The 23,546-nt window shown below is 42.8% G+C and overlaps 2 protein-coding genes across 4 annotated transcripts; one reads left to right on the forward strand and one right to left on the reverse strand.

Moving 5' to 3' along the window:
* Positions 1–1,055: 1,055 nt before the first annotated feature.
* Positions 1,056–23,153, reverse strand: GTF2E2 (general transcription factor IIE subunit 2). 3 transcript variants are annotated; one of them, XM_054065622.1, is made up of 8 exons: positions 22,879–23,153; positions 22,230–22,399; positions 14,007–14,098; positions 13,363–13,470; positions 11,497–11,679; positions 10,922–11,015; positions 2,961–3,076; positions 1,056–2,000 (listed from the first exon to the last, which is right to left on the reverse strand). In XM_054065622.1, the coding sequence occupies exons 1-8, from the start codon at positions 23,064–23,066 to the stop codon at positions 1,881–1,883; spliced, it is 1,071 nt and encodes a 356-aa protein (XP_053921597.1). In that variant the 5' UTR covers positions 23,067–23,153; the 3' UTR covers positions 1,056–1,880. The 3 variants fall into 3 exon arrangements, with proteins under 3 accessions (XP_053921597.1, XP_053921599.1, XP_053921598.1); XM_054065624.1 differs by lacking the exon at positions 22,879–23,153 and adding an exon at positions 22,793–22,872; XM_054065623.1 differs by lacking the exon at positions 22,879–23,153 and adding an exon at positions 22,554–22,872.
* Positions 14,108–22,222, forward strand: SMIM18 (small integral membrane protein 18). Its single transcript, XM_054065625.1, has 2 exons — positions 14,108–15,597; positions 17,635–22,222. Exon 2 carries the CDS (start codon positions 17,680–17,682, stop codon positions 17,971–17,973), a length of 294 nt encoding a protein of 97 aa, XP_053921600.1. The 5' UTR covers positions 14,108–15,597; positions 17,635–17,679; the 3' UTR covers positions 17,974–22,222.
* Positions 23,154–23,546: the final 393 nt, after the last annotated feature.

Below are 23,546 nucleotides of genomic sequence, written 5' to 3' on the forward strand. Positions count from 1 at the left end.
CTGGAGGTGTTTTCTTTCCTATTATCTTATTCACTTGAGCAGAGAAACAAAGCAGGTAGCCTACCTTACAGTCTGCTTTGCAAGCCTTGGTTCACAGAGCAAGGGCAATGCTATATCAAATGACTGGCAAGTTACCCCCTAGAGCCCCCAAAGGTATGAAAGGCAACTCAGAGTTCTGCTTTTTTTCTGAGCACCACCACCAAAAAAAATCCCTGCTCAAAACCACAGCAGATGGCAAGGAAACTTGTTTTCTGAGTGAAGATGACAGAAGAGAGGTGAACAGTTTTGCAAGTGTGCCGCGGGTGCTTTAAAGCAAAGCTGTAATGGAAAACTAAAAAGCTCCAAGAGGAATTGCTTGTGCTGACCTGGATGATGTAGGAAGGAAAAACAGCTTCAAAACTAGATGGAGCAGCATGATTTTATGTGTGTGCGTGTATATATAAATAAAATAAAATAATAGAAGAAACCTCCTACCTGCATTAGAAACTCTTTAGAAAGGGCTGACATGTGCAATGCTCAAAGTGTTGCCCGTTTCTCAAAAGAACAGCCTCTAAAATCAGGAGGATAAATGCTACACTTACAGAAGGATATTTCTCTTCCTGTGCTTCCTCAAGCAGATTTAACTTGTTCAGTGTGGAAGCAACAAAGCCTTATTCTTCATTTGTTCACGTGTCCAGATCCAACAGCCCCTACTTCAACCCTGGATACATAAAGCAAGACAACAGCTCACGTGCACACAGCAGCGATCTGCTGGGGGTGAGAAATCGCAGTCACTTAGATTATCTTTGATCCTAACCCTAGAAGAGCAGAGAATCAGCTCCTCTCCCACAGTGCCATGAAAACAATATCAGCATTGATTCACTCTGGTTCAGTACATAAAAATAAGCTATCAAAAGGACGTAATTTGGTCACGTTCCACATTAGTCTGTACTGCACAGAACATAAGGCATCTACAGGGAGCTTTCACTTAAGGTGATTCCTACCCCTCTCCCCAACCAAGAATGATAAAAAACCCCCCAAGTGTTAGCCCAGAACAAATAGTCATTGAGAAGATAAAAATATACCAAAGATTCCTTTATATCCTTGAAAACGAAAACAGAACAAGCACAAAAGATGTTGATTCTCTCATTCTTTAAGGAAGCAACACTGGAAACCAGCATTGGAAGTTTATTACTTTTAAAAAAAGTTGCTTCACTATTACACTGTCACTTCCCTCCTGTCCACAGAGTGGAACTGTGCACCACGCGTGCATCTGCTACCGTGAGGAGAAATCGCCGAGGGCAATTTCTGTTGAGCATTAGGAAGCTACAGCTGCACTGCCATCCTGCAGCCTGCTGGGAGTTCGGGAGAAAGTCTTTTCCGAGTTTGAGCCTCAGATATCACAGGCTTTCGGTATAGCTCAGTCCCACAGCAAGGAAGGAGCACACAAACTGTGGGTGTGTTTGACTGTGGAAGAAACTTGCCTGCAGTGATTTTGGGTTCAGGAAAAGGTTTTCCTGAAACAGGCAAAACAAGCGCTGTATTCATTTCTGCCAGAAAGCCCCCTGTAATTCATTCCAGGTAAATAACCATTAAACAACGTAGAAGCAGAGTTATGCACCAAACGGGAACTCTTGCATTACATACTGAGCACCATTTATCACACTATGCCAAGAGGCAATCAGTGAGAACCTCTTGCTTAAAGACAAATTTCCCATTAGCTAATTAAATTAAACTCTAAATATAGTAGTTCGTACTTAACCTGTTTCATCTCGGCAGCTGCTGGGATAGGGGAAACACATCACATTCCTATATACAATCAGCCTTTCTGCAAGCAGACACCGAGCCCGAGTGGCAAAAAGCCTTTATAAAAATGTGTGTTTGCTCCAGAACTCAACCAGTCACTGTTTGCCAGGAACGACATCAGAGTAATCTTTTAACACTCCAGCCAAGTGGTCATTGTGAGTCTTAAACCGACGCTTCCTCTGAGAAGTGGGTTTCTTCCTCTTCTGAATAGGAACCTACAAGAAGAAACAAAGAGCAGTCAACAGATCTGTGCTCACTTCTGCCATCACTTCTACAGGAGTCCTGCTTGAACAAGGAGTAGGCAGGCAAGGAAGGTGCTTGCTTGTTTTTGCAGGAAGCAACAGCTTTCAATTCCAATCCAGGCAGGGAAACGACCCTGCGGACAGAGCAGACCCTCCATATCCCATGCACAGTAGTAAAGCTGGTGTTTGTAAGTGAAGTTTCTGAACACTTCCCTGCAGCTAGAGAAGCGGGTACATGCCCCATAATTCTACCCACAATTATGTACTTCAAGAGACATTTAGCATACGAGGAATCCATGAGGAGTGCCTACACGGTGATGGGCATTAAAGCATCTAGAGCAGAAACCAGGAACAAGCCCTGCGTGGAAGGGCTCTCATGAAAGGACAGTCTTCACCCAATGCCTAAGAGCAAAGATATGGTATACCACATACAAATAAATGTTAAGACAATTTTTTGAAGCCAGAAAAAAGCATCTTTGGAGAGCTTGAAGCCATTCCAGCCTCCCAGTAAAACAGGAGCATATTGCACCCTGTCTGGAGAACTGTGTGTGCTCGGAGGCATGTTATATGGTTCCCATCAGGATTGAAAGCTATTTAACAGGAAATAAAAAGCTTTAAAAACCTCCACGTTTCTCCCAAAGAAGTAACTATTCTTCTACTCCTAATGTAGAGCTTCGAGCAGAGGCTTACACTTTGGAGCTCCCAGGGATTTCTGGCATTTGCCCTCTTCCTGATGCTGCGTGGCTCAAGCAAGAGATAAAAACACTAACTGCTGGCTACAGCATTGTTTTTTGCTGCTTCTTCAAATCGGCCACACTTCCTTAAGCCACAAAAAAGCAACTGTGCATAGGCTCACCACCATGTTTTGGAATTAACACCGTGGGGTCAGGAAGGGGGAATCTCCTAGAAAGATCTGTAATTTGCATCACTTACTCTTTTCTTTGGTCCAGTTTCTTGCATGGAAGAAATACCCTGTCGTTCCAGATACTCTCCAATTTTCTCGTCGTCTATGGAATCCACGGGAATGCTCCTCCACAGCTTCTGAAATTCTGAAACACAGAACAAACACTCGATTTATATCCCAATGAATAAACCCCGGGCAAAGAAATGAAGAAAAAGAAATAGATTTGATATCAAACGCTGAAGTATTTGGCACGTCAGCCTGTGACTGTACGGATGCAGCAGTGATCGCCAGCAGGCATCCAATTAGCAGAGCCTTTACCCCACTCCAAATGCCGGATGCACTTCTAAAAAAACTGAACACGTCCAAAAAAACCCACAAAACCCAATCAACAAAACACCAGCACCACAACACTTAACAGAAAAAGATGAGCCAATTCTCATACATGCTAACCGCACTCCAGCATCAGAAGCACCCCCAGGCAACACGTGCTTTTAATGTTAATTTGCTACGGAATCTCTCTTTTCGCCTAGCATGACTGTAGCTGCGTACAAGTGTTTCATAAGCCTCAGTTCAAAAGATCTCAGTGAAGGGTAATAACTAACCATAAATGGCAACTTCATTTACACATCTTCAGCTGCCATTGTCTTGGGAAACTTGTCATCTCGTAGCCTAATTTACTTTAGATTCGAGACATTTACTTCAGTGGGTCGAAGCTCATTTATCACTGTAACCTAATACATACCATGCTCTACAGATAATAAATTACTAAAATTCCTCTGGTGTTAAAAAGAAGAGAGATACCTTAAAAGCCACAGCAGCAGAAAAAGAGACAGAGACTGTAAGTCTTAATTAGAGCAGCTGCCATCTGCCTGCACACTTTCTGCCTCATGTAAAGTTTCACAGACCCTCTGGAATGCCTTCTCCAGGCAGCGGCTGGTACAATCCTACCTCCCTTCATTCCCCAGGCAGCAAGTTAGATATAGCCTGTCAGCAGGTTTGGCTAACAAACTATAAATAAAACACGAGGCACACATAGCAACGCAAGACTAAATTTTTCCCTTTATTTCCAGATAAATTTAGTATACAGTTGTCAAAACAACCACAACTTCTGCATGCTTAAGAAGCTGTCCTATGCAGCCGTCGAGGGAACACTCCAGTGACGGTCTGCCACAGATACACTGGCTCTAGACAGGCTGCAAGTAAACAGCACTGGACAAAAGGCATGCGTCACAGACTTGGTTCCTGCACTTGGACCGGTTCCCTTCCTAATGCATCCTGTTTTTCTATGAAAGTACATGCTTTAAGTCTCAGGACTTTCTTCTCTTCTCATTGCCTGGGAACTGTAAGAGACTGTTCAAGCTTTCCAGGATACAAAAGCAAGGAATTTTACTAGTGAAACCCAACAACGTTCATTTTCGGTAATGCAGTGTTTTTGAAGAGAACGAAATCCTGTCAAAACATCATTTTTGGTTACACAGAGATAGCGCTCAGCTTGTTTCTCATACGGACTATGCAGAACAGCGGGATCACCAAGACTGCAGCTTTCAGATAACTTAATGTGAGGACTGACACCGTACCGAAGACATTCTCCATCTGCTCATACATTTTGAGTGTGATTCCTGGCTTTTGGCAGAGCTTGCTATCACAGATCGTCTCTCACCTAATCCTCTTGTGGCAGGTGGAGAAGGTTATGCTCTGACCAAAGCTGAATATGCCAGAGAGATTCCTCAATGGTGACCACTCAGATTAAGTCTTAACAGCAGAATTGTGCGCAAGGGTCTCATTGTGTCCTCGGACTGAGCAGAACATGCTCTTTCAAGCTATTCTTTTTCTGTTCATGCCCCCTCCCTGCCCTGAACACCCAAGCTGGACTCAGCTGGACACCCAGACCCGGTGATGCTTGGAAGGATGAATCGGAAGATTCCGCAAACGCAGTATCCCACTTTCCGAGTAACTGTATTTAAAATCATGTGTTTCTGCAGTTCACCCCTGAAGTGACAAGGCTGCACAGACTTGATAACTCTAAACACGGATGTGACAGTGTCCTTTTATTTATAAAGTTCTGCTAGAAAGAAGATGATGTGTCTCCTTATTAGAGTTCATGATATATGAATGAACACACCACAAGGCAAAAAAGAAAAAAAGGCCGAGAATAGGTACTCAAGGTTAAACTGGTCCACATTCTTCTGGGGGACAGAAGTGAAAAATTAAACACTAGAAAATAAATGGTCAGCTCTTCAGCGATCAACACACACAGAAGTGCAGATCATGGTTAATATCTAACCACAGCGTTTTGCATTTCTTGTAATGCAGTCCTTATACCGTCATTACAGCTCCACATTTACCTTTTAAACTTCGCCAAGAAATATGAACGTAGTAGTCATCAAGAATCAAAACCGCAAAGCTAAAATGGACTTTACACACAGATAATTTAATCCCCTAATTGGCCCCACCAGAGTCACTATACAGCATTTTGCAACTCCATTTAAAAATTCTTTCATAAATCAGGTTGCTTTCAGCGCTCTTGCTTTGATCGCAGCAACTGCAAAAGAACCTTCTTTCCATGCTGAATGTAGGGCATTAAAATACCTTATTGCCTAGGAAAGGGGGGAGTCACAATAACATGGAAATAGTCTGTGTTAAAGGACTGGTTCAGAACTAAAAGCATAGGATAAAGGTGGAGGAGAATACAGAGCTGTCACCCTTCAGAGTGCCGTGCATACTAGCTGTTTGCATTTAGGGTGCCATCTAAAGGGAAAAGGAGATGCATCTATCATCTCATCACAAAAGCAATTCGGTGTGACGCCAAACACTGAGCTAAATGCAAGAACTGAAGAAAGGGAGCAGCTGGTGGGCTGGCACTGAACCACGTCTGCATTACCTGTCAGATTTATTCAGTAGTCTCTAAGGACTATGCCCCTATCAGCTAGTGGAAGTTTAGACCTTGGGAATAATGCTATCTAAATTATTGTGACATCCTCTCTGAAATATGAGAACCTATGGGAAAACCTGGCAATAACTACAGCTCTCAAGAAACAACCCTCCGTGTTTGTAGCTGTGGTATTTCTGCACCTCAAAATTCACACCCTCGACACAAGAAAGATTTCTCCAACCTCTTTGAGAAGAATCTGAAATACTGTCACCCCGGCCTTTGCTGTGGCTCTAAGCAACAAAGCGGGTCACTACCTGTAAAAAGTAGTTCATGAGAGGGGCCTGGGAGTAGGAGATGGCATGCAGTGACCCGATTACCATCCTCCGCCACCTCTGGAGCAGTGTCCACGCTCACGGTTGGCCAGGCAAGAGGACACAGCAGGCTGGCCTGTCGCTGGGGAGGGGAGAAGACAGAAAGAAACATGCTGTGATGAGCTGATGTGTCTGAAGAGCACACAACAGTGACAGAAGGCAGTTCCTAGAGACAGTTTCAATATACTGGCTTTATTTTTTACAATGCCTTTCTTTTCTCTGTGGACAGGGCACAGGGAGCTCAGTCTTGGTGTGAAGAGCCAGAAAGGGACTGTCGGAGCAGAAAGCTCACCACATGCTGGCCTGCTTCAGCCAGGCATGGAGAACAGGTTCGGATGCACACATTCCTGCGGCGCACGTAACCGTGACGATTACAGAGCACATTCAATTTTCCTTCCCCATGTCCTGTCAACCGCAAGATGATCTTTACAACACCAGAGTACAGCGAAGGTGAGAGGCTTTTCTATCCGAGCAACTAAACTATTTGCCAGATCATCCAGAACAAGCATATAATAGCTATGGAAGGAAAAAAATCTGTCCAGCAGTGAAGACAGTAAGGCTTCACCTAGCTGCATTCAGACAAGCTGACAATTTCTCCTACTGCTTAGGCTGCTACAACAAGACAGAGCTCAGAAAAAGTCCCCTGAGGAAAAGTTTCCAGAGTTTCTGGCCAAAGCAACGCAGGTGCTGCGAACCCTCAGGAGATGTATTTTTTCAGCAGTGGTTTTAAGCCCCGATGCCAATGCAGATCTTACCCAGAAGAGGCAGAAAGTTGTGAACCCAGTACCTGAGGCAGATGTTTGGTGCCTTGCCTAAACTGTTAACAAATCCTATATGCAATATCTTGCAATTTGATCACTAAAATATCTTAACGCAGGCGCTTGACAGAATCAGCACTACACACAAGCTGCTCCCTTGCTCCTCCAGATAGCTCATTTCTGGTCTTTCTAGTAATGAGAGGAGGGAATGAGTCCACGAGCTGACTGAAAGGCCAGTTCAGATGTCTGCGAACATCTACAGCACTGTCATGTCTGTATGCACAGACTCAAAATAATCAACTTGGACCAGCAGTAACCGCCACACAGCAAAGCAGAGGACAGCGTAACAAAGATTTTGTAAATACCACCTCTCTCTGAAATACCCAAGGGGCAAGGATGTACGGTAACCTCAACTTTACTGCATCACAGGGTGCCTCATATAGCAAAACAATTTGCACTGACATTCCCTGAGTGATTATACTCTAACGTGATCCCCTTCTATAAACGCTTACAATTGGGGAACAAAGTCATGGGTAAATGGCTGCACGGTGACTTCTGCACAGCTTATCCTGCAATTCTCACTGCCTCACCTGCTCTTGCAAAAAGGTTGAGATGGCTTCTGGAGATAAATGACTACATCATGCTGGTAATAAAATCTGCCAGAGATTAAAAACAGCTTAAAAATCTTCACTGAGCCGAGCCAAAATCTGAGTACAGGACAAGAACAGACAATAACAAGACAGAAGGGAAGAAACAATTTAGTAGCGGAAAAGATGGAGTCCTGCTTCTTAACAGTCCCAGGGAGAACAACACTAGATTTATACTTGATATTAAGTCTGTGCTGCCCCTGGATCATCTTGGAATTCAAAGACAGACCTGTATGTCATCACTGATAAGCAATTTTTATACTTTTAAATTTAAGAGGCTTTGGCCAGCCTTCAAACTTCTTCAAAGGTGCTTCGGAAGAGCATTAAAAACATGTATAATTAAATATCAAATTTTTAGGCATTAAAACACTTCCTATATTGTGTTCAGATGTGAACGATACCATATCTAGCAGTTAAGCAATCAGACTGGACTTTCATCATTCAGCCCGCACAGGGGTGAAAGCTTGGTTCACATGCAAAGTGCTTATCCCCAGCAGAAAAAGGCAGTGCTTTACTTGGCTGAAGCACCTGAAATCTAGCCCGGCTTTTATAAACGCTTTCAGCTACGCGCTACTGACAGAAGATTAATTAGTCAGGAAGTCAAGAAGGAACACAAGCAATTTGAACCTTCCTTGGCTAATCACATAAAAGGGAGAACAAAAGCCGTTCCTTACTTCTGCAGTACCCTTGAGATCATGATATATTGGTACCGCACCACTGCTGCGGTACATGGGGATTTATTTTCAAAAAGGGAGAAAGAAAAGCTTGTTCAGCCATCAAAACAACTGTAGAAAGGACAGAGGCAGGCACTGCCAGAAAGCGGATTCTCCCATTACTTCAGACAGTGATCTCCATGTTGCCCCAGCAGCTCTTCTTTCTTGTTGACTGGTGACGGAGCTCAGACCGTGATGGGAGAAGACGCCTAACTTTTAGAGGATATTAATCCCAGCCAACAAGTACTCGAAACCAGAGACAGTCATATGGCAGAATCATGCACTGAGGAGTGCAGGGCCCTTATTGCTAAGGATAAACATTAAACTAGAAACATATTTTGAACTGCCATCAGCTGTTAGATCAAAGAGTCTGACAACACTTCAAGGCTTATTTCGCAGTCTTCCAAAAAGTTCATTTTAGTGTTGCTGGAGATAACGAGCTGAAATAGCACAGCTAATGCAGAAACGTGTCATAACTCATCCTGTATGCAGACAATTCTGCCTATGACTCCCTATGAGATGCTTCTGGTGCTCTGGAAAGAATCTTAAAGCAAAACTGCTCAGGAAGGATGGGTTTTCTTCATCACAGGATAAGATGGATGGAAAAAGGACCCGTTACGGCTGCCATAAGTAAGCGAACCCCTTCAGGGAGGTTTTAAGAGTTGTGGCATACGCAAACAGATCACAAAATTCACAAAGGAGAAAGTATTCTTGCCCTGTCTCAGAACAAAGCATCAGCATCCCCACAAAAAAAGAAAAAAAACAGAAAAAAAAAAGAAAAACCAAAACCGGCAGGAACACAACAACAAAACCACTTTCTGATCAGATGGGAACACGCTGCCACCTGCGGATGAAAGAAAGCAAAGCCACCTTGAGCTACGAACGCTGCGCACCAGCAATCCCTTCATTACAGACTCTGCCTTCTTAAATGCCTGCCTTCATGAGGAGATTGTGCTGAATGGCTTCAACATTCCTTGTTCCTAAACAAGGACCAGTGCTGCATGTGCTAAAATATAATGTCTTGTACAGGCACAGTCCAGGATTCATACTGGCTCCCCGATGAAGAGTTGGCAAATGTCTCTTGCTACATCTTAATAAAATGGGCTCTTCTATTAAAATTCACAATAAATCCTGGAGTTATCACAAACTAAGAGCAACAGGGTATAGAGATCTCCCTCTTCCAACTCCTTTAGTACGGTTGTGTGCCAGTTATCCAGAAAAAAACACACCAGAAAGAATGATCAGCAATTATGACTGTGACATAACCAGTTGGTGCTAAAAATGTAAAAGCTTTTTCTTAACAGTTACTGCAATAGCATTACTGTCTAAATGTTTCGGCCACGTTTGGATCCCTAAAAGCTGTGGGCTGACAGACTGAAAAGGCACTGTCTGAGCAGGATGGCAATGCTAATGGTAAACTCACAGGCATTTGGGAAGTTACAAATTCCCCAGTGAATGCAAGCTTAAGGCTTACAAGCCTGTATTTTGCATGTAGTTCCGACCACCACTATCAAGAAGTGACAGAAATTACTGTGTAAAAAGAAATTCACTTCAATATTTTGAAATAATTTGCATATTTTTAAATGCTGTTGGTGTCATATCTACTTAATTATCTTTGTGGAAGAAAGCTATTATTACTAAGAGCGTAAGCATGGCAATAACAAATAAGTTAATCATATGCATTTCCAGCTGCTTCATTCTATTGATAATAGTCGTCTCTCTGAGCAACTCAAACGAAAAAAGAGCTCTATGCTTTGTTCTACAGTCCTGCAAGTAGCGCAGTTCAAGTTTCTACCAAAACTCTTTCCTTTTTTTTACCATACTGAGACATTAGATGGTAAGATGGCTCTATGTGCTATGTTACGGGAACAGACAGTGTTCAGTGTTGTTGAGTCATTTTATAATCAGATCTTTTGACACAGAGTGCCTTCTGCTTTCTGTACTCACTGGCAATTGATGCTGGCATAATGTTGTTATTGGAACACACCCTGATTGGTACAATTAATTTCTGTGCTTAAACCGGCACATTGCACCAGAGGATTTTACCACATTTTGTTAGACAGAAAACACATGCTGAGCTTCTGAAGCCCCAAATCCACTTCAGCTCTAGGCAGCAGCACTACTCCACATCTACGCTCTCCTCCCCGCCGTAAACTACTGCTTCTCAGGACTTTTGCTCACATCTCCTCCCCGTTTGCTTCCTCCTCTTGTTTCATTTGTGGCTTCTCGCTGTTTTCACTAATGAAAGGCACAGGATTAATAAACTAGGAAAAAACGAACAATCTTGAAACCAGAAGCCATTCTGCTGCCCTTTACATAGCAAAATGTTACATGCCATTTTAGCCACAGTCAGGTGATTTTTAATCTCTTCTGTACTGCTACACTTGAAGGGAACTGTTGGATTCCTGGTGCCACCTTCCAGAGTATCCATTATAAAGCAGAGGACGATACCCCTGAACTCACCTGCTATTCTTGTCAGTCTCGTGTTAATATAAGCCATTCTCCTGACATCTGGATATGCCTAGTATAGAACCTAGTCATTACCACCTTAAAAGACTGCTTATATATCTACGTGCTTAAGACGAACGCAAATCAACTATGATGGAAACACATGTAAACAAACACCTACCTTCATCCACAGTAAACTGACAGCTCTTGTCATTGTAGAAAAGAATTTTCTTCTTATCAGGGCGATTAACGAAGATGATCTGGTCCCCTAAAGCCTCAAAAACAAATGCAAAAGAACAACTCAATATCACTTTGTTTCCAAGATTCCAATTCGAACAACAGACTGAGATGTTGTGCTACAAAAACCACAACAAACCAGAGAGGCAGCAAAGTAACTGACAACGAAAAAAAAGCATCCAAAACAGATGCTGACAGTAAGTACATTAATAAATCAAAGGTGAGATATGAAGGGACTGGGATAAAGGTATAAAAGCAGAACTAAATGCCTGCACTTGAATTGTGGGAGATCAAGAGCCTTTTGTGAAAAAGAGCTTTGACAGCTGTGCTGAGAAATCAGGCCAAATCTGAAAGTAAAGGATTAAATACAGAGAAAGCTACAATACTAGATCTGAAATAGCATACGAGTTATCAAAATAACAGACACAATTCATAAGAAAATTGTCTCTTAGCTTCTGCCTCCCTTTTAAGAAGGTAACTGGGAATGGATTTGCTGAGTTGCAGACACGTGCTACTCACCTTTATAGCTTTCTGGGCATTGGGGAGCCCTTCCTCAATATCTTCCAAAAGGATTCCTCCCAGCCCTCGCTGGTCGTGCTTGTCCAAGAGCCTGAGCAGAGCCTTTTTGTCTTTCAAGTTGTACTTGGGTTTGAAAGCGTACTTCCCGTCTACAACCTCTATTTTCGGGTTGTTGACTAGAGCCTGTAACAGGGACATAAATTTTAAACCTTGAAAAAGAGCACACACCAGTACTTTTTTCCAAGTGTGCTTTTGAACAGCTAGAGCACATCAGCCACAGCTGCCAGCTCGAAGGCTTGAGTTTGAAATGGATTTAAAATCCTTGGATCCTAGATCCACCAGCCTAGACATAATTTGCCACAACACAAAGCATAAAACACCAAAGGAGGCTTAACATTATTCACGTAATGCCTTTGGGCTAAAAGTTCCATGAAGCCAGGCGTTCCTTTTTGAGAAGGGAATGAAAGTAAAAAGAAATGGGAATGCAAAAACGTGTGCTTTGGCTGACTATAAAGTGCCAAGGCATATATCACGCTTGGGTTATATGGATATATTAATGTCAAGGGCATTACCCTGGGATAAACAAAATGGAAGTCCCAACTGCTGTCAGTTAGCACTAGCAGCTGCAGGAGAAACTGATAAGAGGAGCCCTCCTGCACAGCAGGATTCTACTTATGACACCAGCTTCAGAGTGCAGCTGACCAGAAGTTCACGGAAAATGGAAATGATTTAACATATGCTCCAAATCTGTTTTGTTGTGCAGCCAGTACCATGATGGAAGTTCACCTGTAACAGAGGGCAACTCTGCTTAGTTTCTTCTGCAGATGCCAGCCTGACCCTGAAAGGAGAGAAAAGACACAGAAAGAGGAAAGGAGGGAGAAAACACACTGTAACAGAGAAGGTAACTAACTTTGGCACTGCAAGGTATTTGTTCACCTTTTCTCATCCAGTAACAATCCAGTGATTATTTTATATACACTTCTTGGGAGAAGCTTTTTCATCCCATCTTGATATTCTGTTTCATTATGGAAACAACCTGGAGCTGCTTTTTGAAAGACTTCAGCAGAGTCAAGCAGTGCCAGACGGGAGGTTTCTGTACCCCAGAACAGTAGCAATGGAACGCCACAAGCTGTGTTAGTTAAAACCATCCTAGTTTTTTTTCAATCACGTCTCAACAGTCTTAACTGCTCTGTTGTGAGGATATTTAAATATGTACTGAGCAAAACCAGGCACGTCAATCCAGTAAAAACACTGAATATAGTATTTTGCTCACTTATTAATTTTGAAATTCCATGCAGACATTTAGATCAATCAAGCGTGAAGATGAATAGTTTCAAGTTACAGTGCATCTCTAAAAATGAAACCTAGCATCCAGAGTGAGACTAATAAACTCCAGCAGTGGAATTTGCAGATCTATTACCTCACAGCTTCAGACAAATTTCACACCAGAATTCTTCATTTCAGTAAGTAACAAAGAACTGTAAGCCTATGACTTTTGTGCCACACTCTCCTTTACTTTAGTTAATTTAACATCCTTGATACTGGAAGAGCTCTCTGCTTGAAATTCCTTAAGGATTGTTCATATAAAATTAGTAATGAATAAACTCACTTGACATAAAATATACTTTGGGTAACAATTCTAACAGGTCCTTAAAAACATCAGAATAGCTTCCATTTCACACTTACCTCAACGGTAGGAGCTACAAGATAGGCAGAGATGTAAATCCATGTAGTTTCATAAAAGGAGGATTATATATTTACATATATTTATATATTTGCAGAGCTTGTAACTAGACAAACATATATAATTCAGATTCATCTTAAACCTTTACCTCAACTTAAAATCTAAACATATATTTTATTTACCTCGCTCATTAACCATTGTTTCTGTTTGAGTCCAATATCTAAATGCTGTGTTTCATCCAAAATCTCATCTAAGGTCAATGGATGTGTATCACCACGCTGGTGCCGAGTCTGAAACAGTAAACGGGCTCTATTAGGCTTCTGTGCTTATTTTATTCAGTGACTCAGTTATGATAAAGTAACTTAAATTGGTGGTGACAAAACAACTTTTGCAAAACCAGGACAGACACGGTAAACATAACACATGGGTTTTAATCTAGGGCTTTTGAGAATAAGGGAAAAAATTAGTACCAGCTGAGATTGATGACAAAGTCATCTGTCAAATACCAAATTACACATTATTTGGATAAACAGCTCATGAATCCTAGAAGCTCACAGCATCTTGCAATTCCTATTTCTGCTGCAAGTAAAGGCCATTATCCTGGTTTTAAAGTAAGCTGGAATAATTATGATTTCAGTAATGGAACGATACACTGACTGCTTTGTTTACTGACAGCGTTTTGAATTTAACAAGCGGCTTGTTGAAACTCTCACTATTGAAATAAAAGAAGTTTACAGTTTGAAATATTCAGCATCTTTTAGCTACCAGAGGGGAATAAATAACAAGGTATTTCAAACCACTGTAAATTTACAACAAAACACTGTACCTTCATATAATTCACTATTTTAGCAAGGACTCCAAACTTGTAGCCAGAGCCTCCTGAAAGGGCTTTCAAGTTAAATGATCCACTGCTGTGATCTACAAAAGGAGAAAACAATTAATTGATGCTTTCGACACCACTCTGTTGGCTCTGCACTCCATCTCTGTCTCACCCTACTTCCAGAAGCTTGCAGAATCACAACTACGAAGAGAAAAGCGTGTTGCAGGAGCGGTCACCCTCAGAGGGCTCCAGACACAGTTACTTGTCAATAGGCATGGCACTGGACCTCCAGAAATATACAGTTATTTGGACCTGGCTTGGAAGAAAATATCCTGCAACTGAAGCATAACTACCACAGGAGCACACATTTAGTTTTTAATGTATCACAACTCAAACTTAATGGTAACAGCTTTTCAGCATTTCAGCTACTCCAGAAAAAGACAACTCCCTCTTCATCACCACAGGCATTTTTTAATCCACTGGAGATTTCTAATCAAAATTGACAAGACAGTTGGTATCTCGGAGATACTGAGCTCCTATTATTTCTGTGAAAAATCAGTCAAGAAAAGAACAATTAAATTTAGTGTATTAACTGAGGGAGAGGCCTTGCTGCATCTCAACCTACCGCCAAGTTGATCTGTAAGTCACTATAAAAGGCAACAACAAAGTGAGAACTCTGGATGTAGTCAAATTTCAAACAAAGCCACTTTTAATAATTATTGGGAAGACTTCTTGGAAACTGGTGCTAGTATAGTAAAATACATAACACCTAAGGAACAAACGTCAAATCTAAAACTCCACAACTGGTAACTGTGAAGCTATTACATGACATTGTATTAGAGGCTTGACATAGCACAATTCCAAAATTAATGGAGAAGAATCAGTATAACTCCAGCTACAGAAGAACATTTTATTCTGGTTACCAAATTAAGGTAAAACGGAGAGAAACAAAAGCAGCCTCCCCCTGAAAACACACCCCCACGGGGTCCCCTTTTATCATTAACAATTAATGTCCCCGCAGGACATTTTATAAATAAAAAATCATACGTGTAACAAAAGGTCTAACATGAAAAAAATAAATTCAGAGGTACAGCAAGTAGCTAAGATGATTGAAGGTGTATTTGTTCTGTCAATTGAATCAAGGAGATGATCTGGTTTAATCTGCCTGGCCACAGCCTGCTGCTGTTCACGACAAGTCAATCCAACCACACGGCTGCGAAACTGGCAATCTGCAGATATTAACACTTCAAACGTCACGGTTTGTCCAGCTGCTTTCCAGCACAAAGGAAAGAAGGAAGCAGGGTCGCGGCCACCACTGCACTTCCAGCACGACTGTCCCCTCGCAAGCTCATCACGCACAAAAAGCATCCAAAAAATGAGAGCGGGAGGGGTTTGTTGCTTATGCGAGACAGTAAAGACCAAATTCATGAATGATTTACTCCTGAGGCTCAGGGCTTGATGCAAATGAGCATAAAGGAAGTTGTCAGCAGCATCACACTCTGGCCAATGGTAGAAAAGCTCCATCTTGGCTCTGCCATAGGCTGCATTAAAAAAAAGGACCAGAACAGCGCTCTTTCAGCATCCTTTCAGATAAGAGGTAGGTGTGCATCATTTTATAACATTGTCTTAGGTTTATCTTGATTACTGAAAGAAAATATGCCTGTAACCTACAATCCTGTAAAAAGCTTATTAGAATCAGAATGATTTTTCTCTAGGTTTAGTAGGATTTTATTCCGTCGAACGCAGAGAATCTTGTTTTGCGCTGTCAGACAAGCACTTTCACCATCTGTGCACTAATGGAAAATTGATGACCACTCCATCTTACGGGAAAGCTAATATACCAAGATTCAGTAAACAAAATGGATTTCATGTTTACAGGGGAGGCAGCTTGTTTCCTGCAGCCTCACTTTCATTCTAATTGATTCTCTATGTTTTTAGAGAAACGATAGTGAAAGGATTTTCCTTAAAACAAAGACAGCTAAACGAGAAATTTAAGAAATGCATCTCCCAGTGGGTATTCCATGAACCGTATCAATTACGCTGCCTAAGAGAGATCTATGTTTGTGGATGTGCTAGAAACCCGCTCTAGAAATTTGGTACGTTAGGGTAGGAAGAAAATCCTGTTCCATATTATTATCCTTGTAAATATTGGAGCAGTGATCGGTACAGTACAAACAAGCAGGTCAGAATCCATCTGAGACTTGTAAATTACACCAAGACATCTCCTTAAGTGGTTACTTAAACAGGACTTCCTCTGTACTGCATTGAAATGAATTTTTGCCAGTCATTTCCCTCTGCTCCATGAATATGATTTAAAAAAAAGCTGCTTCTCTGCAGCATCTAGAGATGATGATACTTTTAAATTGAAACCTAATACAGGTATTACAGAAGCCAATTAATTAAATATTTCGCATTTTGGATACATACAATAGCTGAATTGTATTCAAAAGAAACTGTGAATTTAATTTGTGCCATTAGGAAATAAGTAAAATTGCATGAAACCAGATGATTTTTGACAGCTTTCCAAGGCGCTAACCTTATTAATGCTGTGTTAATTCTGAAGGCTCAGCAACGGCCACTTCACCCTTGTATTTTAATAATTACAGCAACGAGTAGCTGATATTTATCTGCCCCACCTCATTCAAGTCTAAGCAGATCATCATCACCCTGGAGGGGCACAAACCACCTCTGGCACTGGCATTAAATTCCACCTCCTTGTGTAAAGAAGAGCTTCTCTTTCCTGTGCTAAGTGCTGCCCGAATGGTGGCTGTGGGGTGGGAAAGGGCCAGGAGCCAAGCAGCAGGGATGTCTGCCCAGGGAGCCATGCCTTGCTGAGGATGCTTCGCTCCTCTTGGGAACTGAGCTACTGCCTTGGCCAAGAGCTGTGCTGGCAAAGAGTCCCAGCTACCCAGTGTGAGAAGGTCAAGTGTCTCCAGCGGCTCCAAATCTGGATCACTTCTATCACCGAAACACCAAATTTCACATCAGCAGAACGAGTTAGTTTTTGTGCCTGGTGTTTAGAGAGTGAGCAAACTTATGCATAACAGATTCCAACAAAATACTCAGTCTTTGAAATCTGTTTAAAAAGTTCCAAACAAAACTCCTCTCCTTTCTTTCCTTTACAGTTTATGCATTTTTTTAAAGAGCATTTTCTTTCTTTGTCACAAATAGGAGGGCAAAAAAACCAAACAAACTCTGACAACATTAATGTGTAGTAAATTCTAATTCCTCCGGTATGGGAGGGTGGTACATAGATCTCCTGTTTTTCTAAGAGCTCTGAGGGCTTTCACACCATGCAACTACCAGCCTCAAGACTAATGGTGAAACCACTGCATTTCTTGAAAATTATCTTTGTAATCTTCTTGTTATTGCATATACTTGAAATAAAAAGTGCTCTCATTCCAGAATAACTTACATTACATGATGCACACACAGAGCAGTCATTACCGAAATAAGCATTTCAGACAAATCACGGAGTTGTACTTTTGGAGCTTGAGACTTTTGTGAGCCAAAATAAGTATGCAACAATCCATTTCTGTAGGAAGTGTGAGCACGTAGTCCACAGCCTGGGATAAAAATCACAGCATGTTCTTGATCAATAAGAGTTCTCAACAACTTTGTTTTTCTGTTTCAGCCCCCAAATCCCTGACAGCAAGCACACGAAGACAACTCTTCAAGAATGGCAACCCTCAACACCACTCACTGGAACGAAACTACATCTGTTTCCCAGTATCTGGGCTTTCAAGTGCAAAAAATTTACCCTTTCCATGACAACTGGAACACTGCCTGCTTTGTTATTCTGATCATATTCATCTTTACTGTCGTTTCTCTGGTGGTGTTGGCTTTCCTCTACGAACTGCTAGACTGCTGCTGCTGTGTGAAAAATAAAACTGTGAAAGACTTGGAGAATGAGCCCAATCCTGTGAGAGCAATGATCAACAGCTTCAGGAAGCGTGAAACAGAGGTGGTGTAAGGAGGGCTGAGCACCAGCACCTGAAGAATGTTTAATATCTTGAATGAAGTCCGTTGTACCTTACAAACAAGCACGTCACATGCTTTTTTCTTCTGGACTTAAATATTATAACAGCAGTGATCAGTTTATTTCTGGATGTGAACTTGAATAATTAGGAAAGGCTTTCAGAAGGATGATCTGTTGCAATGTTATGAAAGAAGACTTTTGGTTTTAAACAAGCTTTTGTTGTTTATATTGAGTTACTAGCATACATGTTTGTCTACCTGAAAGAACAAATGTTGCCTAACACAGATAAAACTATGCTGTTTAACTGGAGAAAATGTTTATAAAATGCTGAACAATCTGATCCTACATGGCACCAAGACACAGCAGTATCCTCCTGCTGAGGTCAGCCACACAGACAGGAAAGACTTACAAGGGGCGAAGAAAAAAAGAGATGGAAGGGCTGAAGAGTGAGAGATCCCCTGAGACGGGAGAGCCTTGGGTGAATCCCTGCCTTGGCTCTTTCAATTACTGCCTTCTCGCTTTTAGAAGAGAGGGCACTGGGAGGAAAAGTAAGCCAACAGGAAATGTATCCCTAAAATGGTCTTTTTCAACCTCCTGTGGTACAATCTGATTGTTGCTCCCTCCCCTTCTCCAGTACCGGAGAAATACTCTCCCCGTGCTTCACACTCAACCTGTTTAACAACTTCTGAGTGCTGAGATGTGACTAATGCCTGACCTTAAGAACATCCAACTATTTCCACAAACACATACTGTAGTGGTACCACAGTCTAGAAGAAACAGAAACCTATTTCTGCCCTAAGGCTGGTGCCTCTGTGGTAACCACAATGCTACAAGGAATCAGACATGGTGGATGTATCACCCCTATCTGGACTTCTCAAAGGTGAACTTAAATTGACCAAGTTCTTGTGGAGAAACACACATAGATGGGTCACAGATTCCCCATACCAATAACAGAAATTCCACCCAACCTGCAGGCAGCTTTCGTGTGTCCATGTGCTTCACAAAGGAGGCCACACCAGGACAAGTTTTGTGCTCGAGTCAGCAGGATGGATGCACAATGAGAAGCAACTTCATTTTGCACAAGAGAATCTCCACTTGCTTCATCAGCCTGCCGATGCATCCTGGAGAGTTCATACTCACACCCTTCTCACACACTGACCATGTAAGGCTTGGACTTCTAGCTCACCAGATGATTTTTCTTCTGTAGTTGCATTGCATCTGTTGTTTTTAAAACCATACAAGTCTTGTAGTTACAAATTAGAATTAACAACGGCATCTAACACTCTGCTCATAGGTAATGCCCAGTCAGTCTTTCATGCTCCTGAACCCGTAGAGAAGCGGGCCAGCAAGAAACATCCCAGACCACAGCTACGTGTGGGACACGATATTTAACTACACAAAACCCAAATAACGTTCCTGTCATTAGGGAAGCAATATCCACCTAATGGCCAAACAGACAAGTAAGCTACAACACCGATCTTGCAGTCTACCCACAGCAGAAATACCTTCATGCTATGGCCAGCACCTATAATTATCTTCCTTTTTAATACATAAATTCCCTCTATCAGGTTCAGTATGCCTAAGCTCCAGAAGACCTGGGCACACAGAGAGACTTCCTAATTTGACTCATGCTCTTCCTGGTTGGTGAGACAGAGTCACAAGATACCCAGGCCACTACTAACCAGCACAGCCAGTCCAGCGATTCACCTGGAGAAGGACTCTCTGTTCAGCAGTCATAAAAGGACACAACCACTCATTTCGGACAGGCTTGTTACAGTGAAGTTTCGCCAGTACCAGTCCCTCGTGCAGGGAATGCTTGTAGATAAACATCAAACCATAAGCACAACTAATGCCTCATTACCTTCAGCTGCATTTGACAGCATCAGAAAGACCCGTGTCCTGCTCAAGAGAGACAAGAGCAGTCATTGGGATGTGCCAAAATAATTAATATGCCTCTTTCCTGAAGGCAAACACTCCAAATGAACTACTTTCACTTGCAGTTCCTACAAAATGCTCATCATGGCTGCACACAAGAAGGCAGTGTGCAGGAGGTAACAAAGCGAGCCTCTCCTACACTGGGTTCGTGTTCTTATGCCTTCCTGAGAAGCACATGCAAGGGAAACCTTTGGGACTCCTTCCAGCTGCTTATTTCACAGATCTAGAAAGGGAGTTGGGTGTCTGCCCAAGGAACAGAAGACAAAGATCTCCTCTTGCACAGCCCTAGAACCTCAGGACGATTCTTCCCCACACAGAGACTAAGTTGTGAATCAGCTCCTGGAGACTTCAGCTCTCGGTTACTGTTGGCCAAGGTCATTTAAAGTCTTAAGACTGAGATCTTAGCCACAGGTTACTACTGATCAATAAAAAGAAATAAACCAATGCAATCTATTTCCTTTACTTTCCAGTTATCATTCCGAACTGAGTACACAAGGCAGTTTTGATTTTTTTCTAGTAGCTTGCTTGATCGATGATTTCCAATGACTACAGTAATAACTGTTTGCTGAGCTGTAAAGCTGACAATGAATCTTCACATACAGGTCATATTTAGCTACACGGTCCTCTAAAGATGAGCATAATCTCAATGCCTCTCCTTCCCAAAAAACTGACCAGGGCAGGCTCTCCAAGTCATAGAATCACAGATTGACAGAGAACCTGCAGGAACCACATTCACCCACGGACTATTGACGCAAACATGTAATCACGGTGACAATATCCATTGTCTTTGTGGTCAATACACAACAAAACTAGGACTGATCACCTTAATTTTAATTTCTTCGGGGGGATGAGACAGGGATTCTTGAACATCAGGTTTTTACTCCACCCCTCCTAGACCCATCTCTGACACAGACACATCCTGACAGGCACCTAACAACTTCATAATTCAAATAAAAAGTGGGTTTTGAGGCAAAGGGCTTTGACTCTGCAACTTGTGCTGCCTGTGGCTGCTTAACCTGTTCAGTCGCTTGCCAGCCTGAACACTTGATGTGAGCCATTTTCTAAGAGCAAGAGGAAGAAAGTTGGTCCGCTCGCTCTCCGTTTGTTTCCTTCCATCCTTCCTGCTTTAGCAGTAGTGAGTAAATACTCTTCATGGGAAAATTAAAGGAGGCTGAACTCATTGTGCATAAAAATGTTACAGAAACCCTGAAACCTTTCTGGTATCATCTGGAATGAAGCCAGCAGCATAAAAGATAAAGTGTATTTCCTGGCAGCCACACATTCCCATTTGTGTAAGCTAATCATTTCACAACTGCAAAAGCACTTAAAGAAATACCCAGATCACAAAATCAGAGGAAAGAAATTACTTTATCTGCACTGCCACACAACTCCTCCAGATCAGACTGATATTTGAACTGTCTGCCTTGTTCCTGCCTGCCCATCCCTCTTTCCCAGCAAAACGCTCTCACTCAGGATACGCAGTTCAGGATATTCCAAATATAATTTTATTTTATTCGGTGAAGAGAGTGTAGCAAAAGGATTGATGGAAACCTGGTCTCCCATCAGAGAATGGCTGCATTCAGAGAACTGAAAAGACCCCAAAGTTATGTGCCTTGCACAGCGAAAGCGAACACAGAGCACGTTGCCGCATGCACACAAATTCTCTCCCTGCTGCTCCAGGTGCCACTCTCTTCATTTGCTCACAGTGTAGCTTTATCAACTGCTTATTTGATACCGAGAGATGCATTATCAGCGTCACCAACCCAAGGAAATGACGAAATCCTGACCAAGGCAGACAGAAACCTACGGAAGCCCTGGTGCTCCTGAACAAGGATTAGCTCGCAGGTAAAATAAGAGGGACTGCTGATCACAACAGATTAGCTAGACAAGGTGAAATTTACAAAATCCATCTCGTGGACAAAGAGCTGATAACTTACAGTTAATAAAATTCAATTTCAGGTGCTTTCTTGCCAGAAATACAGAGAGAATAAAACCACCGTTACTGCTTCTCCTGTGGGTCCAGCAAGCACCAAAACACACAAATCAAAGCTGCTCAGCTTCAAGTGAAATAATGTTATGGCAGTAGCAATTCCTCTGAGCAACAGCAAACAAGTCACAGGATGATGCCTGACACATATACCTGGTACCAAAAGCATTATTCCCATTATACAAGTAAATTTCTTAACAAAAAATGACTATTTAAGAGAATGACAACAGCCACCAGTAACACTCACAGAAAGACTGATTCATGCTAACAACCAACAGCTCAGAGCGGACAATGCCAAGTGGCTGTCAAGCAGGAGCCTTTCACCAACCTGTGCTCTGTTTCGAGCTTGAGGAGCCACTTTGCTCTACCTTCACTTTCTTCTTTTTTGAAGCAGAGGAGTCAGAAGATGGTGCTGGGCGTTTTTCAACCGCCGGTGTGGAAAGGGCACGCTTTTTGAACAACTCGCGCTCCCTCAATAAGCTTGGATCCATGATTCTGCTACAAGGAGTAGAAGGGCAAGATTAGAGTCAGTAAGGTATTTAAGTGTAGAGACACGTGTCCCCGCGGAAGGGGATTGAAACCGATGACCTCTGAGGTCCCTTCCAACCCAAACCATTCCATGATTCGCGTGTTCCTGCTCTTAAACCGGCACCTCCGGGGGATCCGAACGCAGCCCCAACGCCAAAAAAGGATCTGCAGGGAAGGAATGCGATTCCCGGCCGCGCCATCCCTTGCACACCAATGGGATAAGCGTCGGGAAGCCCCTCCGGCACCAAATCCCGTTAACGGGGAACTCCTGGAACCGCCGAGACTTGGGGCGGGGGGAGGAAACTTTTATCACCCAAACGCCCCCGCCCGGGGATGCCGATCCCAGCGGCGTCTCCCCAGCACCGGGCGGTGGGAGGAGAAGCTCCACAAGGCTCTCCGGATCCCGCCGCGATCGCCCCCGATGATGCTCCGCATCCCACCGCGCTCACCGCAGGCCCCGCCGCCGCCGATTGGGTCGCGGCGACTTCCCGGCAGCCCCCGAGGCCCCGCCCCCAGGGGCGGGGCGGAGGGGGCGCGCGCGCTCCGAGGGGCGTGAAAAGGGCGGGCTGTGAGAGGAGGAGGAAGGAGGGGCGTGAGGCGAGGGGCGGGCGCGGGAGGGCAAAGAAGCCGTTTCCATCACAAAAAGCGGAGTGGGTTTGCCTTAAAGTGGCATATTTTTGCCGTAAGCTGAAGTAGAGCAGAGTTCTCGTCTAAGGAACTGTATTTTTCGAAAGTTAGAATGTCCGTCTGAAAGCAAGAAGTAGTTACTGCTACACCAAGTGGAATATCTTTACCTGAAGTAGAGCCGAGTTCTCATCCAAGGAACTGCATTTTTTGCAAGTTAGACAGAATGTCCCTCTGACGGCATTAGTAACATGCTGCTGCTTCTCCGCTTCTTTTGTGACACAAGAAGTAAGTATTTCTTAGAAAAAGTGTAATATTTTTGATTTAAGCTGAAGTACAGCAGAATTCTCATCCAAGGAACTGTATTTTCGAAACTGACAGAATCTCCCTCTGACAGCATGATGCCTTTCAAGCAGTTTTTTCCAGACACTGCTCATTCTTTGGAGGAGAACTCCATCTTAAATAAAAAATATTCCACTCTTTGCAACAGTGC

The sequence above is a fragment of the Cuculus canorus genome, chromosome 4 (assembly GCF_017976375.1).
Source record: "Cuculus canorus isolate bCucCan1 chromosome 4, bCucCan1.pri, whole genome shotgun sequence".
NCBI lineage: Eukaryota > Metazoa > Chordata > Aves > Cuculiformes > Cuculidae > Cuculus > Cuculus canorus.